Below are 17670 nucleotides of genomic sequence, written 5' to 3'. Positions count from 1 at the left end.
ATGCAAAGAAAAATACAGATATAACAAACTTTAGATAGTCTATCAAAGATACACTATAATACTATTAGAAGTCTATAGTGATAGATCATATCATTGATAAGAATGATATTTTAATTACATACGTAGCCTGATGATTATGCTAAAGTGATTGCTTCAACTTTCATTTTAATTAATTAATTAAAAAAAAAAAGCAAACAATTAAGAAGTCCAATCAGCTATTTGTTAGTATTTAACAATTAACCCACAAGTACACCATCTACGTGGATCAAAAACAAAGATACATAGAGCAAGAGCACCTACTAAATGTTTAGTTAAACTTGCCACGAATCAACTCCATTTTTAAAAATAAAAATACCCATTTCAACTTTTGTTTTCATTTATCAAGGAAAAAGAAAAAGAAAAGAAAAATAAAGCAAAATCCACAATGAGACAAATAAATTATTGTCAATCTAAACATAGTTAAGATATATATTCTTGATCAAAAGTTCCAATCTCGGTAAAACCTACTCTTAAACCGCCTTTGCTTGTCTCAGATCAAGAGGTAAAGTAGAAATACAGAGATGAGAGAACTTTCAAAGCCCCTGTTCAGGTTCAATACATCAAGCTACAATTAGGAGGGCCCAACAGATAATACCATGAAGAGCAAGAAAATAAATTATGTCCAAATCTATAAAACAAATTAAAGACAGAACAGAACCTCCACTTGCAGAAATGAATGGGTTAAACAGGAAGCAAATGAAGACCTCACTTGAAAGAATGGCCAAATCTTGCAGGTAATTATGAGCCTGACCATTGCTTCTCTATCTGCGATAATTTCTTCCACAGAGATATTGGATATATCAGCTCTTTATCTTCTAAGTCAGTGGTGATGCCATAAATTACATTTCTAGCCGGAGATAGTCTCCAAATAAAAAGGAAATCTGGAACCTCCATTTGTACACTTCTAGCTCCGTTAATGCCCTCATTCTCAACAAGTCATCATAATATGTACGGAAGAATTCAACTTGATACAACCCGAAGCGCATAGAATCGACCTAGGGTTTTCAGTTACTTCTCCAATATCTCCACAAGCTAAACGTCAAAATTGCTACACTGGCAAGGCCGACTAAAATCTGCTCAGCCAAAGAAAAGAGCGTGCATATGTGATCCTTTGGAAGTAATAGAATAAAATTTGTGAAAGGTATCTGCTAGGGTTGGAATTTCACAAATATTTAGAAGAAAAAAAATAGTCCTTGGAAGGAAGGACAGAAAGCTTTAATAGTTGCCTAAAAGATCAACAAATCATAAAGTTATTTAGAAACCAAACTTTTATTGAGATATATGAAAGGATATACAAGGGCCATACCGTTGTATAGGTATCAAATCAAGAAATCAAAAAGTTCAATGTTCTACTTGATAACTAATTGATTTTATATTTTTGGTTTTTGAAGATGAAACTTATAAATACTATTTCCACCAATAAGTTTCTTTGTTTGGTTATCTACCTTTTAGGCATGTTATCATAAGTAGGCCAAGAAAACTAGTTTTCATTTTTGGAATTTGGTTATGCTATGAATTCAAGTGCTTTCTTAGGAAAAATGAAAACTATTGTAAAGGAATGGTGAGAAAACAGCACATTTTTTCAAAAATCAAAATCTAAAAACAAAATGGTTACAAAGCCTAAACTTTCCAAAACTGCGTTGTCGGGGGCAATAAGAATTGTATGCCACTATGACATATGGACTACAGCGAGTGACAAGCACTGAATTGAAACTAACCTTTGCGTCTCTGCCAGAACTTGATAGACCAAGTCGGAAGAATGATTTCAGTTTCCTGAACCGATATGATCTTGGTAATAGAATTACTGCAGTGTACTGTTTTGTGCAAGGAAATGGAAGTATCCTTTGTAGTGCCAACTGCGCTGTCAATGGTGTCAAGGAATTCCTGACATTCAAACGTCCCTCATCCTGGATCTGCTCCAAAATGAGAACAATTTACAAAAATTTATGAGAAAAGGTATACCAATTTATCTCTCTTTGGAGAAAGTCGAAGGTCAAGATTACCTATAGAGTTAACACTCCAAAGCATTGCCAGTGAAAGTGAAACTAAACAAGTTATCTTAATTCTTAAGGTAGATGAAAATATTTACATTTGATGACCACATTTTATAAATATTTTAAACAACTTGATGTTTTGACCCAAAAAACAAAAAGGTGCAGAGAAAAACTAATTAAATGACACTAACCTCAAAAGAAGATCCTACATCACCAGAGTATATCCTCGACTGGTAGCTGCGTAAAATCCTGTCCAGCCAGTAATAATTCTCCTGGAAATGAAAACCAAAATCAGTAAACTGGTTGTACAGGAACGATAAAATTCCTCCCCGCTAAGCATACTGCCAAAATATACACTAGGAACAACTGAAAACCAGCTTATTTTCTTTATGGAAGTCGACATCATGATGGATCACAAACCTTCTAACTACAGACGTGCAAAGTAAGGGTAAATATAAACAACACCTTGAAGCACGAGCAAGTAGAACTCTTTTCATTTGAAGACGAAATTCTCTTCCAACCTGAGGATTTCTTTCCCCTTATCCATATCAAATACAGGAGAGTGGAAGGAGGAGAAATAAAGAAATGGGGAAAGAGGGAGGGATTTAGAGATTGCAATTCATTGAATAAGTTGAGCCAAGCGATCATCCACGATTACCTATACTATTCAGATTTGGGAATCTATCATCGAGAGAAGTTATGTGGTAACGTCTCATATTGTGTAAGTGGCTGGACATAAATGCCACGTGTGCAGCCACCCATGTTTCCCTCTCCATAAATCATTAACAAAAAAAAGGGACTAAAAAGACTGAAAGAGAAGTTACTAAAGATGTGATGGTGGAACTTCGTGTGTGTGTGGAAATCAAGTGTTTGGGAGACTTTGTTAAACATATCTTAAAGTGAAGCTATTTGCAGGATACTCTTCATGTAATAAAAATAAGTTCTCATTAACGATAACCTGCAGTCCATTTTCATGAGCCCTTTGCTCAATCTCTAGGATAGATGAAACATCTTGATCTGTAGGCCCTTCTTCTTGAAGACGTAATATTTCATTCAACGCAAGATCAACCTTTGAAAAATTTCAGGATCACAAAAAATGTGTCAGCTAAATTTTCTAATGGAAATAAAGTAAAAGAAGGTTGATTGTGATAATGTATATACCAGCTTCGATGAGATTTCTGGATCACAAGAAAAGTTTATGCTAATATCACCACGAACAGGACCAATTCTTGAAGGTTTGTTACCTCCAAGAAATACTGAAACCCCAGCAGAATAGATCTGGAACAGAAAAGTAACTAGAGAATTAAGCAAACGAATAAAAGAACAAATACTCAGAAAACCTACAAAATAAACACACCTGCCCATGCTTGAAACGCAGAACTTGCATCATTCTAGTCTCAAGCAATTTGCTCAAAAACCCTACGTAATGAATTTCCTCAACCTGCATTTTTTTTTTAATAAAACACATTCTGAATCATGAGAAAAAAAAAGTAATAAACAGGGCACTTAATTTACAGTCTACCCTTCCAAATGACAATTAAAGAGAGAAATACCATGGTTCCATTTGTGAGCTCCACGGGAAAGCATAGCTGAACTGAACATTGGGCTTCAACCATCGGGCTATATACCACTTCTCTACAATGCATGAACACTAAACGTGCTTAAAGAAAGGGAAATCCCAAACGAATGTAATAAATGTATGAACCAGAAAAAATTATGCAAATTCGACCACATCTATGTAACACCTTACCCAACAACATAAGGGGGGGAAAACAGAGAATGAAAGAAAGAAAGAAAGAAAGAAAGAACACCACTGGATGAAAAACAAAGAGAGACATTATTCTTTTAGTTTTTCTTTCACTGTGCTCCCTCCCTTGATTAATTATAGCACACATTTGGTAAACAAGTTTTTTTTCTATAATCATTGAGTTGAATGCAAGGTCTAGTGCACTATACCGAACTATGCTTGTAGGAAACGTGAATGGCAATCCTTTCAGGTCATCGCGATTAAATTTCATAATAGGTTCAGGAGGTTTTGGTATTCCACCCTGCTCAAGGAAATCAAAATCTTACTTATCACTGACGACAAAGGTTGTTAGTGCATAAGCAGACAGAATATAAAGCTACACGTACCAAATACTGCTGTATCAAAGGAAGTGCTATTGAAGGATTGATATTCCCAACAATGACAACAGTAAAATTGGAAGGATCTCTGAAACAGTTGTTGAAATATTCACAGGCCCTTTGTGGATCAACCTTTCGAAGGTCACTTAACCTAATTGGCTGGAGAATAAGAAATAAAAAGTTTTAAAAGACATAATACCATAGAATAGTAATAATAATAAAATTTTACAAGCATGATAACGAGCATACTCTAAAAAAGTAGGAGTTTCCATAATTAAGCTCCTTCACACGGTTCACAAATGCAGTATAAGGATCCCTCTCCTGAGCACGAACAGCTTCTTCCGCCATTTGCATTACAATTTTGACATCCTCCTCTCCTGGTGTCACATTTGTTGTGAATAATTGATAAACAAGCTGCAGAGAAACAGAATGTGGTCAATACATGTAAAACAAAATGTAAAGAAATGGTCTAATGGGAAAAATTTTTAGAAACAATATTAAATTAGAACCATGCAATATGCTGCTTGAAAATTGACTGAATCCTTCATAAAAAATTATTTGTTTACGTTAAGGCAGTCTTACTTTTTATTTATTTATATCACAATCACTAGACACTAATATAGGGTATTGGTAATGAGACTACCTCATAAACTGCAATTAGCTGTAAGGCCAAATGCATGACAAACAATAAACATTTATAAATTATAAAAAATATATATTATATATAATGGATGGAATTAAGAAATAGTTGACTCCGAATTGGAATCAAGAAAAAGACTTGGAGACATGTCCATGCACAAGCAGGAGGAACAACATTAGCTTAGGCCAATTACTGCAAAACCTAATGATTAAGTAAAAACAGAATAGCCTCAGAAATGCTTTTCTTGGAAAGTCAGTTTAAAAGAAAGCATAGTAAGTTGTATAGGCCATCAACTCATTAATAGAGGAGATCCATGGGGATAATGCGTAATCATATCATGTCGCTATGGAATAAAACTTTTAATTGTGTTCTTTCGTTCGAAGGCTATATAATAAGTCATGGAGTTTGAAAAACTGGGGTTACTTAATTTGATGCAAACAGGAGACAAACCTGCAGGGCAGTTTCCAGATCTGACGGTGAACAATCACCAGAAAAGGTTCTCATGTACGCTCCAAGCTTTGTACCAACTTCAGCTCTCTTACCAGCCAGTATATCCATTAATACAGAAGGTCGATAACCAAACACTCCAATTTCTCCCGCAATGGTTGAACCCATTGAGCAAGAACTATACTCTCTCTCTGGGAGTTCAGATAAGGCCCCATAAGAGAACCCTGTAAATACTACCTGTTAAGATAAAATTGTATGTTATAGACGTATAGGAGAAACTTAGACTGAGGAGGAGCAATAGAAGAAGATCTATTCAGATTTAATGGACCATTACATATGAGACGTAATTTTAACAGATTTATGAAAAAATTAAAGTAAAAACAGACACCTGCTTTTCGGGCTTCACAATCTCTTCAAGTATGATATGACCTTCTAAGATGATATATGTTATGGAATAAATAGGGCAAGCAAATAACTCCTTATTTTTTTACCCCTCAGGTGTTAGGAAGAAAATTCATCATGTCAGAGTTGGATGTAATGTCATCAGCAAATATTAAATTAAGATTGATTGGTTGACAGCTAATACAACTAGCAGCAGAAATTAAAATATCAGATAGACAAGGCACCTGATCATCAAGAAAGTCTGTACACTTGTAGCACACTCGCATGCCATTTGATAGAAATATTTCAGTAGCTCCGATATTTGGATATTCTTGCTGCTGCAAAATATTCCTGAAACAATATTACAACAGAGTAGTTACTACACCATTATAAAAATAATGTCTCCTAGAACATCTGAATTCAAAACTTCTCAAAGTGAGGAGTTTGGCATAAGAAGTTAAACAAAACCAAGAAATGCAATACTCTTTATATGTTTTTGAATTGAGTGTGATACACCTCATGTGTTCTTTTCATTTCACTCAATTTGCAGCGGTTTCTGCCTAAAAACAATTTTATAACTACTATTGGATAACAAACAAATCTGATGTTATTGAATAGGTTGAAATCACAATTAATGGACTCTGAAAGATTAGCCATTATATTAGCTGTCATGGAAAAAAAGGAAACTTTAAACAATCGTTATTCAAACATAGTTCTATTGAGTTTCATAAAACATATGGATATACACACGAAAATAGTTCTCAAACAAGTTCCATATCAGATGACAGAACAGTAAGGACGTGAGAACCAAGGGTCTTCAGATTTTAGTCTTTCAACCTACACAACGCAGGGGAGTTATAAAAATTATAGATTACCCTGGATTTGGCATGGTACTGACAATTTCCTCAGGGATGTGTTCTTCATCCCAAGGAGGAATGCTTCTCTCTTTCTCAAGACAACTGATATTCATGACAACATTTTTTAAATCATCAATGGTTGCAGAAGCACGAGGCTCTATTATCTTGATGACACAGCTGCACAATGATGTTAACTTCGCTGAATACTTAGATAATTCTGATGCTGATATATCTGTGAGCAAAAGTAATATGCCAGAGAAAATTGAAGTTCGTAGTATATAATACATCACAGGGAACTAAACATCATTAAATTATACAAAGGAGAAAAGAACACTAACGAGGTAGAAGAGTTTTTTGAAGCTGGGCCTCATACTCAATCCCAACTACAGGTTCGTTTCGTAGAAAATGCTGCTCAAAGAAACAAGATAGTTACATCAAAAGGAGCAATGATATATATTAACATACACCAAATCTCATCATTAAGACACCTGCAAATATTCATCTCGCAAATTTGTTGATTGCATCTGATCGCGCTCCAAATAGGCAGATTCAATCTCTGACATCAGTAGAGCTCGAACTATAGATATTTCACGTTCTGAAAAACCATGAAGCCGTACTCTTGCAACCTGAAGCATAATGGGACATGGGTCATTGAAAGTATATATTATTGTATGGAAAAATATAACAATAAAAGAGAGATGTTGAAGTTTAAGTCAGAGCACATAGGCACACCTCAGTCAGCATAGAGTCCAGTGCCTTTACAGTTCCTTTTTCCTTACAGGATGAGCTCATTATAAAAGCTTTCAGTGGGAGAACAACAGGATCTGCTGCAGCTGAGCATGAAAAAAATGGAGGATCCTTGCCACGAGATATTTTGAAAAATCTTTGATTTAGTGCCTGAAGGAACATGGATTCTACAAGCAAATTTCTGTAGTCTCTCACTGTCTTCAGCTCGTCTGCTGGCATTTTGTAGCTAATCATGACAGCTGACTATGAAATGCCCAAGAAAAAAAAAATTAATAGATCATTTCACATGACAAATTTTTTAGCTCAAACTCTGCAATAATGTTCTGCATAAATAAAATCATGGTTTAACGGTGAACTAACCCCAGCTGCTTCAGATTCAACAAAACAGGAAAAGCATGGCTCATCACGTGATGGAATAGGAAATGTTGGTACATGGGGAGGTTCACATGCAGATTGTATATGCCCAAAATGATCTTTTATCAGCTCGACGACGCTCTAAAGATGTCGGGTCACCATTAGATATTTTCAAATGGAAACATTCTCTAGTGATCTTGATAGTGAAACTTATACACTGATAAAACACACCTGAGTATCAGAAAAGTCCCCAATTGCGATCACTGCCATATTATGCAGATCATACCACTTCCTGTAAAATTTCTTCACGGTCTCGGCAGACACAGTTTTAATTACCTTTTCCAAGCCAATTGGTAAGCGCTCAGCATACTGCCATCACGCATGTACTCCATTAGAGACAACATAAAACACATAACATCAAAGACCAGTAAAAGATGAAAATACTATTACTTAGATAATTAGTCCTGAACAAAAAGAAGAAGAAAGAAGAAGAAGAAGAAGAAGAAGAAGAAGAAAGGAAAGACACTACCTTCGAACCTTCCATCATCAGAGCCCAATGTGCATCCTGCATCCTTCCTGTAGCATTGCGGGTCCCTCTGTATTCTTCCATAACAGCCCCTCTTTCTTTTTCCAAATCCTCTTGAGAAACTCGAATCTTTATAGAAAGGTGGTAGTCAGCGAAGAGAAATTTCAAAAGGAGAGAAAAAAAAAAAATGTGAAGAGGATAATCAATCAAGGTACCTCAGAACTAAATTCAGCAAGTATTGATATGGCTTGAGATAATAGTCCTGGCTTATCAACTGGTACAAATAACTCATATACTGTGTCATCAGCAGATGTGGCGGCATTTTGACAAGCTCCAAATTCCGCTCCTATACTTTCAAGAAACTTGACAATATCATGATTTGTATATTTCTTTGTGGCACTGAAAGCAAGGTGCTCAACTATATGAGCAACTCCACGCTCATCCTCCTCTTCCAGAACTGATCTGTCAGAAGCCTGATAATTCAGCTTGTTTCACTAGTATGTCTTGACTAATTTATATATTTTAGTTTAAATGAGAAGAAGAATAATCCTATAAGAAAGTGAGATGATAAATGATAAGGGAATAGTTAAAATCTAAATAAAGAAGTTTTAAGAGATTGTAAGGATATGAGAACAAAGTAGTGTTCAAACTTAACCGAACAAAGATCATTGTGTTTAGTATTTGAAACATAGGAGTATAATTTTATGTCATTAATACATTTCTAGTTAAAAATTTAGACCTTTAAGTCTGTTATTCATCTGGGTTCTTAGCCAGTAATCAAGCTTCCATTATGTCCCACTTTTTGGTCATTGCAGAGTAAACAATTATCACTTTGTCCTTTGAAGAAGTAAGAAATCGGTTTGGCACATATACCTTGAGCGCCAGTATAATAAATGGCTTTGGCAGGCACTTTTAGACGTGTTCACCTATAGTTTCATTTGGCCTAATAGTTTAAAGAGCTCCATCCTTCCAGCTTCTGTGTGACCAGAGACTGCAGCATCTACGCCTTTCTTGAAAGGGATCCGCAAAACTTTACACTCTCTTAAGGTAACTGGGACGGCCTTTTTTTTCGGCTCCGCCTAATTCTTACTCTAACATCGTAGTAATTATTTAAGTTCCGCGAAGATTATAGCCAATTGCTATACCTAAGATTTTTGGTGGCATGGGCCATTCGAACATATAATTATCAACGAAATTTTCTCAAAATAAATAAATAAATAAATAGCAAACTATGCATTAAGTTGACTAGAAAGCATCGATTAAGTGAAGAAACTATTAATCTTTCACATATATGTGGATGGTTTTGTCCAGAATTCGCAAGAAAAACACTTTGGATTATTGATTAATCGCTTGAAATGGCTTAGAACAAATAGTTCGATCAAAACTACTAAATGCAAACCATATTGCCTACATGTATGTTCATTTCTCAAGAAAAGAAACTCGGCAAGGGAGGGATCACACGCAAGGTTTCGTTCTCATAAATAGATCAACATTTCATTTCTTACTTCAATAGTAGTGGCTCAAATTCCGTAATCCCTAGATGAAATTCAAATAGCCAAATAACTTAGGGAGGATCCAATGAGCAATTACCCGGCCTTGACAGCAAGCGCAAGAGCCGCTCTCATTCTGGGCTTGGAATTGCATCGGACATAATAAGACAAGCCATTATCGAGCTGGCCATAGTGAACACCGTAGGGCTGCTCGGACAGGGTGGCGTTCAAATCGATGCTCACCAATTTGAGCGACCTAAATCGATGCTTCTGCGGTATTTGTGAAGTCTCGGCGGGAAGCAAATCCATGTGAGTCCCAAATTCCGGGAAGAGCAGAAGAAGAAGAAGAAGATGATGATGAAACTGCGGGATGGGGTCTTGGAGGGCCCAATTGAATTGAATAATGATAGATTAGATTACTGATTTTGGAGAGAAAAGGGGTCAAAGTCAATGAAGAACTCTCACATCAGCAAAACCGCCATGGCAATGCCCAGAAATGGCTATGCCGAGTTTCTTGATTGTTCAATATGATTTCATTTGCGCTGTTGTTGGTTGTTGAATAATGATCCACAATTTACCCACCACTTCTATTTATTTATTTTGGGAAAATAATATATCCACCATTTGGGAGATGAATGGAGTGGGAAAATAAATATTCCTCTTTTATTATAAATCTGACCAAGCAAGGTATATAATTATTAGGATTAAATTTTATTGAAAAATAACACACACGCTTGAACTCTACCTTAGCTTGGATTGGATTGGAGATGTTTTTAAGATCAATTTGAAGATTCGGGTTGGTTGGATTGACAATCCACGACCCAAATAAAATCTCCAACCAACCCTAAAAATTCAGATTGATTGGGTTGTCGGGTTATAACATGTTTTAAAAAAATTAAAAATATATAAATTTATATACAACACATATGACTAATAACTAAAATCTCATCAAATTCAAATGTTAAATATTATATATATGTGATATTTATTGTAAACTTTAAACAATGACGAATATCATAACAATTTCTTTGAAGAAAGAGATAAAAAATTTACAAATTAATCAATACAAAATAATCAAACAATAAACAAAGAGAAGTCAAAATAAACAGGAACCCAAATTTTTTTTAGCCACGATCCCAACCCAATCCAACAAAAATAGAAAATATTTAACCCAACCAACTCAAAAACAAAATTAACCCAACCCAATCCTTACATTTTAGGTTGAGTAATCTGGGGTGTTCGGTTTGTCGGGTTATTTGAACATCTCTACCTTCCATTTCAAAAACCACCACTATAGCATGAGTTAAATGGGCGATCTTCGTAGATTCTCAACTTGATCTACAATGTGGATAACGTTGTGATTTACGGCCTTGCTTGTCATGTTTGAAAATATCGTTTTATCGTTGATTTGGCTTGAAGACAATCTCTCATGGATGAATTATTTATTAGTAGTTGACTATCGTGCTTCTTAGTTTTCTCCCTTTTCTTGTATATAATCTTAAAAATACAAATAAATAAATTAAAATGAAAAGTATTCCATTATTACTTGCCCTCTTGTAAATAGATTAAATGTGTATATGAAAATTGAGACTCGTAACTAATATGACTCTTAAGACTTGAAACCACATTATTTGAGTCTCGATTAAATTGAGACACTTTTATGAGGGAAAAAAAAAAGAAGATTAGAAATAGTACATTTTTTAAAAACTCGTTCAAATAGCTCTTATCGATTGTTTGGACGCCTTTCTCGATACATCTCGGATAGATTACACCAAGTTATTTTTATAAAATATTATGTGATTTTCCTACATCTTATATATTTTCAAATTTTCTCCAAATTTGACTATATTTACCAAGTATTATGTCAAAGTCTTATATAATTTTGTAAATCTTTAAATAAATTTATAATTTCCAAATGAATTTACTAATTATCAAAATATTTTTTTAGATGGATCTTATGTGATTGATTTTTATTTTAAAATTTTTGGAAAGATTAAAATAAAAAAAGAGTAAAATATGGAAAATATATAAAATCTCGGTATGAATATCGGGCAGATTAACACTGAGATTGGTGAATTCTCGGATAGATTAATACTGAGATTTTATATATTTTTCATCTTACTTTTTTTTTTTGCAAAATTTATTTTTTTTCCAACATTTAAAAATCAAAATGCAATCATCCATAAAATACTAATTGATAAATTCATCTGGAAATCAAAATGCAATCATCCATCTGAAAGATATAATTGATAAAAATTGAATATAATATTCGGCAAATATAACTAAATTAAGAGAAAATTTAAAATATATAAGATTTGAATAGATTATCTATGGAAAAATTACTAAAATTTTGACGTCTAATCCCTTAGAGATGTATCGAGAAAGGCCAAAAGGCTAAAACAATCGATAAGTTAGAAAAAAAATGAATTTTTTTAACCAAATCTCGGTGGTCGATCTCGCCCGAGATCCACGGTGAAAAACTATTTAACAACTTTTCATAAGAACGTGCTCGTTTTGAAAGATGGCAAGTTGAGGGTGCTATTTATAATAATTTACCTAGATGTTTCAAGTCCTAATTCTCAATTTTTGTAGGACATTCTACGATTCATACTCCATTAGTAATTTTAAATTAGAAGGATTTTAAAAAATAGAAAAATAAAGTAAACTATTTACACATAATAAAAAAAATTAATATTCCTTGATTGATGTTTATAGAAATCTATCATATCTATCATTATTTTTTGTTTGACACTTTTTTTATATGTGAAAGATTCCTATTAAAATATTTATGAAAAGTAATGATAATATTATAATTTTTGAAAAAGAATATGGATAATTTAATAAAGAGAAAAGTTTAACGTTTTTTTTTTTTTTGTCTTTTTGTTTTGTTTAGCCAATTATTCTTACCCTGGTACCAATGATTATCTATAATATAAACTTCGCAACTATAAACTTGTGTCACAACAATAGTTAAAACCATCACCCTTGCTCAAGACACTAAAACTATGATCTTTGATTCGACCAGTAAATCAAAAATTTGAATTGAAGCTGATTGCATAGAAGGTGTTTGCAAATGAAATGTTATCAAAAAAAAAAAAAAAACACTCATTACTTACATTGATATTAGAAAAAAAACTCACACCCACACATTTAAAAGTTGGTGAATTACTATTTATATTGTGCAACTAAATTACTATTTCAAAACCCTTTTTGCTACTATATTTACCATTCTCCACTTATCCTCAATTTTCCTCTTTGTTACAATATTTGATATTTCTTATCCAAACTAAAATAATATACACTCTAAACACCATCTATTATAACTCACACCCTATAATAACCAACTCAACATCCCAAATATTCTAAAAAAACCAGTTTTAAATAACTTTTTACGCGAATAAAAACATTTTTTTAGAACATTAAAAAAGTTCTTTGAAAAATAGTATTGGGGCAAAATGGGGGTGTCCATTTGGAATCCAGTTAAAGAAAATACCCAACAAAAAGAAAACCATATGTCCTAATACAGACTACTTTTCTCTGGCCTGGACGAATACACTCATTTATATGGTACAAGGAAATGTGATTCTTTAGTCAACAGGATAGAACTCAAGACAGTTATAGCAAACTTCCCTAGATTCTGGAAAAATCATGGTAATCTGCCCATTTCCAGGGACAAGTAATAAATAAGCCAGCCATTGCTTAAATTAAGAACAGATTTTCGTGAAAAATGAGCTCGAATAAGGCCTGATCGCTTGGGATTTAACATGCAGATACCTTCTGTGCAATCAACTTGATTTCGTTCACTCTATCATCTACTAACTTCTTGAGCTGTTCTTCTTGATTAGCCCGGGACTCATCAGTCTCAACCCCAGTACTCGCATTAGTCGTTGACCTGAACATAACGAACGACATCTCTTGATCATAATCGGTAGGAACATCAACCACTTGCTTCCCTTCGGCATCTGAGCTTTCGCCTATCAGATCATCCCGCATTCTACTTGAAACTACAAGGATAAAATCCTCCATGTGCTTGTCAGGTTCAAGACCTAAAAAGACTAGTATCTCCCAACAGTGTAAGAACTGTTCCTTTGTAATTTTCAAACTTTTCCTAACAGTTTCGATAGCCTCAGATGGAGGTAAGAGCGGAGGGAAGGAAACCTTCTTTGATAGCCTTCCTAGTTTAAATTGTGATACGGCAGAACTTACAGCTTCTTGGATGGGGCTAAATCCCCGCAGACGTTTAATGTCGATGCAAGTTCGCAACTGCAGTAGCTGACTTAATGGCTCTTCAATGGTAAAGTCGTGAACATTTTCCAATATTGCAACATTATTCAGCACCTCTAAAAGGAAACGCCCAAAACCCTTACGCTGGTAAGGAGGGAGAACAAGTATCTGAACAAATGCCAGGCATCGGTAGATAGTTATGCGAGGACAAAAAAAAATGAATAAAGAGGCATAAACACCAAAAGTCCTTCGCTAGACTCAACTCCAGGAAGTAACAGATGAAATTATAATAAAAATACTAAACCTGACTCAGACGCAAGCGAGAACTATCAGGATAGTGGTAGAAACGATAAAGGGCAGTAAATCCAAGCAATGTAGGATGAGTTTGCTCCAGTTGACCATTGTTCTTCTGAGTAAGGACATACAACTCCCATCTTGGATCAGTAACATCAATAGGGCTGCTGCCTAAATAAATCATACAAAAAAAAGGACATTTTAGGCCCTATACTTAATCAGTCTCTGTAACAAAGAAATAAATATCCAATGACAAAATTAAATGAGACATCAAACAAGATAAGAAATACCATCAATAAGAAGAAGAGCAAGAGGTACCAAGCGACTATAGAGGTTTCTTCCAGCCATATTGTCCATGGGAAATCGAGTTACCTGGATCAGAAGGCAATAACGCAAACCATGTCAATAAAATTAAAATTATATTACCTCACAAAACAGCAGATGTTTTTTTTTTTCCTCATATCAGTGATCCTTTCGATCAATGAATTAGCTACAAGTGAGGGAAGCAAGGAAGAGAGATACTATAAATTGCTCTTAAGAACCGTGTTCCATAGCCAGGAAGGATAAAAACCACAAAGTAGCATGGAAAAGGGGAGAAAAAACAGTAAATTTGCAAAATTCTAAAATGGTTTTGACATTTCCTTCCCAAAAAAGAAACACATGCATGGAATTTGGGGGAAAGAAGAATGGCACTAGCAGCATTATGAAGGGATCGGGAAAAAAGAAAGAAACAAGAAATTTGTCATTCATCTGGACACAAAATGATACTGAACTTTGAAGTAATATCAGACCAGCGAAAGGATGCACGGGATAGGTCACTGGCTGAATAAGTACAACCATATAGGATATGAAACAAATGCACGTGAACGTTGAAAGTTTTTTTTTATTTATCTTGAAAACAGATCAGGATTGACATACTGCTGAAAAGCTCGGCAGAAAAATGCTTGTAAAATTACAGAGAAAAATAAGAATATGAGAATAAAAAAGGCATAAAACGACTTGAAGCAGCAAAATATCCAGCACACCTTCCATAAACAAATTTTCACTATAATAGAGCAACTCAAACAAGGAAATCACCTCCAAATCATAATTAGCTGCTTGTAAATGAAAATTAGAATCATTTGATATCCCGTTGGAGGAAGCTTTAGGATGCAATACTTTTCCCTCTGCGACAAGGGATCTGCAATATAATTTACAAATGGGAACAATACATCATCTGTTAAAATATGAACCAAGGACAAGAAGAGGATAGCAGGGTACATAGTTAAGGTTTTTGAAAGAATTTCCAAAAAAGAAAAGATGTAACAAAGATTGATAATTACCCAATAAAATTGACATCTCTTGAAAAAGTTTGAAGGAAGTCATCTTTATTGTCCACGAGAGTCTCAGCAAATATATTCTGTTAAAAAAGCAAGTATAATTATTAGAATAATCCTCAAGAAACAATAAATAACTTGGTTGTGAGTCCTGTACTTCAAAATGTTCACCTGAAGTGCAGACTTCAGATCTGTAATACCCTTACCGCCCTATAACAAGCAACAAGAAAAAATTATTCCCGAACGTCCAAAAACAGAACAGGAAAAACTATAGCATTCAAAGGGGAAAAGGGAAAAAAAAACAACAACAACAAAAATTGTGTAAGAGAGAGAAGTCAACCTTACCAAATCAGGTTAACAAAAAGAGTCATGCAAACATTTTTAGCACTTACATCAGATGTACTATCGAAAACAATATCCGCGTAGGCATGAAATGAGACAATGCTGAACCATACAGTTATCTGCAGTAAACATAGAACTTAATTATACAGCCAGCGCCAACTTACACATTCCACATACACTACGAGCTAAAAGATGTATTCTAAACTACAGATCCAAGCATGTACCTTCAAACCTTGGAAACCATATATTTTTCCGTCCTCGTCGTCAAAGAAGCTGTTCAAGTCAACTGGGTCAATACAGAGACTGTCTGTACTTCCCACTTCCTCTTTCGTACAAACTGCAACAACGCATAAACGTAGAAATAAATGATAAACTACCCAAACTAGTTACTTGAAATGATCGTTTTCTAGAAAACCTAAGCACCGGATTTCAAGTTAAACCAAGCCAACCCACAACACAACAAAGACTTAGCAACACGAAAACTTCATCCGGGCACTAATTTATCGGGTGAAGGGCCTGGAACTACGGAAGTGCACACAATAACGAAAAAAGTGAAGTAGAACCCAACCCAAAACAAGTTCCAGCAAGGAAAACACGCACACCAAACCCTGTACACGTCTCTAAAAACTCAGTTCACATGTGGATTCCATAGATACACGGAGTTTAAAAGTGTCCACGAAACAGACGAAGAAAAGACAAATTCGAACAAAATTGTTTTCAAATCGAAGTGCGGGGAAAGCAAAATGGCCATACCTAGATAGATTTTGATACAGTCTTTGGCTGGAATACCAGTATCTGCGCAACACCCATAGATAGAAAGAGAAAAGGGAACAAGTTCCGGTGAGCTACCAAGGGAGGGGAGAAGCTGTAAATTAACGAAATGAAGAAGGGAAATTGAGAGAAATGGAGAAAAATAAAGGATGAGATGAGAGGTCACCGATGTTGGAGAAGGCGACACGACGCTTTTTCTTAGTGTCGGGGCGTGGGTCACCGGAGAGTTGCTGCTTCTGACCCATCTTGGATTAGGGTTTACTGAGCGGGAAAAGTGAAGACGAGGCGCGGGAAATTCGTCCGAACAAACTGAACGGAGTGAGCTCTAGTATTAGTAGGAATTCCTGTGTCTTTGTAGCGTGCGTTTCACGTTGCTGTCAAAAACCGGTTCATCGTTTGGGCCGGCCCATCGGGTTTACGGATCTCATACTGGTCAATTGGACATGCGGTTTTTCCCAATATTATATATATTATATTTTTTTGTAGTGCCCATAGTCTTATTGCTACTTTAAATTTTAAGTTCAGTTTTTTTTTCTTATCAACATATGAAGCGGAAGAATCGAATACATTGAGACCCATAATATTAATTTTATGGTATTTGAGCCATATTTATGTGGGATATTATTTTTTTTATATATACAAGTGTCTGGACCCACTTACATGATCCTATATTGATACAAGTATAATGTTTAAATTTTAAAAATTTTGTGTCTATTTGATATCTTAATTTTAAAAAATATCTAACAAATCTTCCACTACTACTTTTTTGTCTATTGAGTTCATAATAAATTCAAAATTTACTAAATCAATTCAGTCATTAGATATAATTTAGATTTTGTGACTAAAAATTATAAATTTTTAAATTTATACCTAATAAATCGGTAAATTTAAAAAATTAATTTAAAAATCTATATTTGTTTGATAATCATTTATTTTTTAATATAATTCTTATGCAACTTACAACATAATAACTACACTATAAGGAAAGTCATTAGATATAATTGAAATGTTAGAATCCGAGGTTTAAAATATTCTTTTGTTTTATTTTAAGAGTAAAAAATAAAAGTGAAAATATAATAACTACACTATAAGGAAAGTAAAGGATGCTAATAAAAGTATGTGGT

At 34.4% G+C, this 17670-nt stretch overlaps 2 protein-coding genes across 6 annotated transcripts; both read right to left on the bottom strand.

The window, feature by feature from the left end:
* Window positions 1–408: 408 nt before the first annotated feature.
* LOC120079760 (zinc protease PQQL-like) lies at window positions 409–10178 on the bottom strand. Of its 5 annotated transcripts, XR_005482344.1 has the most exons (22): window positions 9700–9908; window positions 8325–8571; window positions 8113–8238; window positions 7815–7952; window positions 7590–7724; window positions 7215–7472; window positions 6971–7108; window positions 6821–6890; window positions 6501–6714; window positions 5871–5976; window positions 5248–5481; window positions 4407–4571; window positions 4167–4316; window positions 3990–4081; window positions 3587–3668; window positions 3391–3474; window positions 3195–3311; window positions 2992–3102; window positions 2225–2305; window positions 1758–1952; window positions 698–1112; window positions 409–581 (listed from the first exon to the last, which is right to left on the bottom strand). XR_005482344.1 is itself a non-coding variant. In XM_039034132.1 (21 exons), exons 1-21 carry the CDS (start codon window positions 9906–9908, stop codon window positions 1044–1046), a joined length of 3021 nt encoding a protein of 1006 aa, XP_038890060.1. In that variant the 5' UTR covers window positions 9909–10177; the 3' UTR covers window positions 426–1043. The 5 variants fall into 5 exon arrangements, 3 of the variants coding, with proteins under 3 accessions (XP_038890060.1, XP_038890061.1, XP_038890062.1); XM_039034132.1 differs by having other exon boundaries at window positions 426–1112; window positions 9700–10177; XM_039034133.1 differs by having other exon boundaries at window positions 426–1112; window positions 8325–8582; window positions 9700–9895.
* A 2866-nt stretch (window positions 10179–13044) lies between these two features.
* LOC120079004 (histone acetyltransferase type B catalytic subunit) lies at window positions 13045–16873 on the bottom strand. The gene is made up of 10 exons (XM_039033163.1): window positions 16713–16873; window positions 16529–16570; window positions 16000–16112; window positions 15826–15894; window positions 15605–15643; window positions 15440–15516; window positions 15195–15297; window positions 14408–14489; window positions 14128–14288; window positions 13045–13991 (listed from the first exon to the last, which is right to left on the bottom strand). Exons 1-10 carry the CDS (start codon window positions 16789–16791, stop codon window positions 13359–13361), a joined length of 1398 nt encoding a protein of 465 aa, XP_038889091.1. The 5' UTR covers window positions 16792–16873; the 3' UTR covers window positions 13045–13358.
* Window positions 16874–17670: the final 797 nt, after the last annotated feature.

This window comes from Benincasa hispida, chromosome 6 (genome assembly GCF_009727055.1).
Source record: "Benincasa hispida cultivar B227 chromosome 6, ASM972705v1, whole genome shotgun sequence".
Taxonomy (NCBI): Eukaryota; Viridiplantae; Streptophyta; class Magnoliopsida; order Cucurbitales; family Cucurbitaceae; genus Benincasa; species Benincasa hispida.
This window is presented reverse-complemented; position numbering and strand designations above follow the sequence as displayed.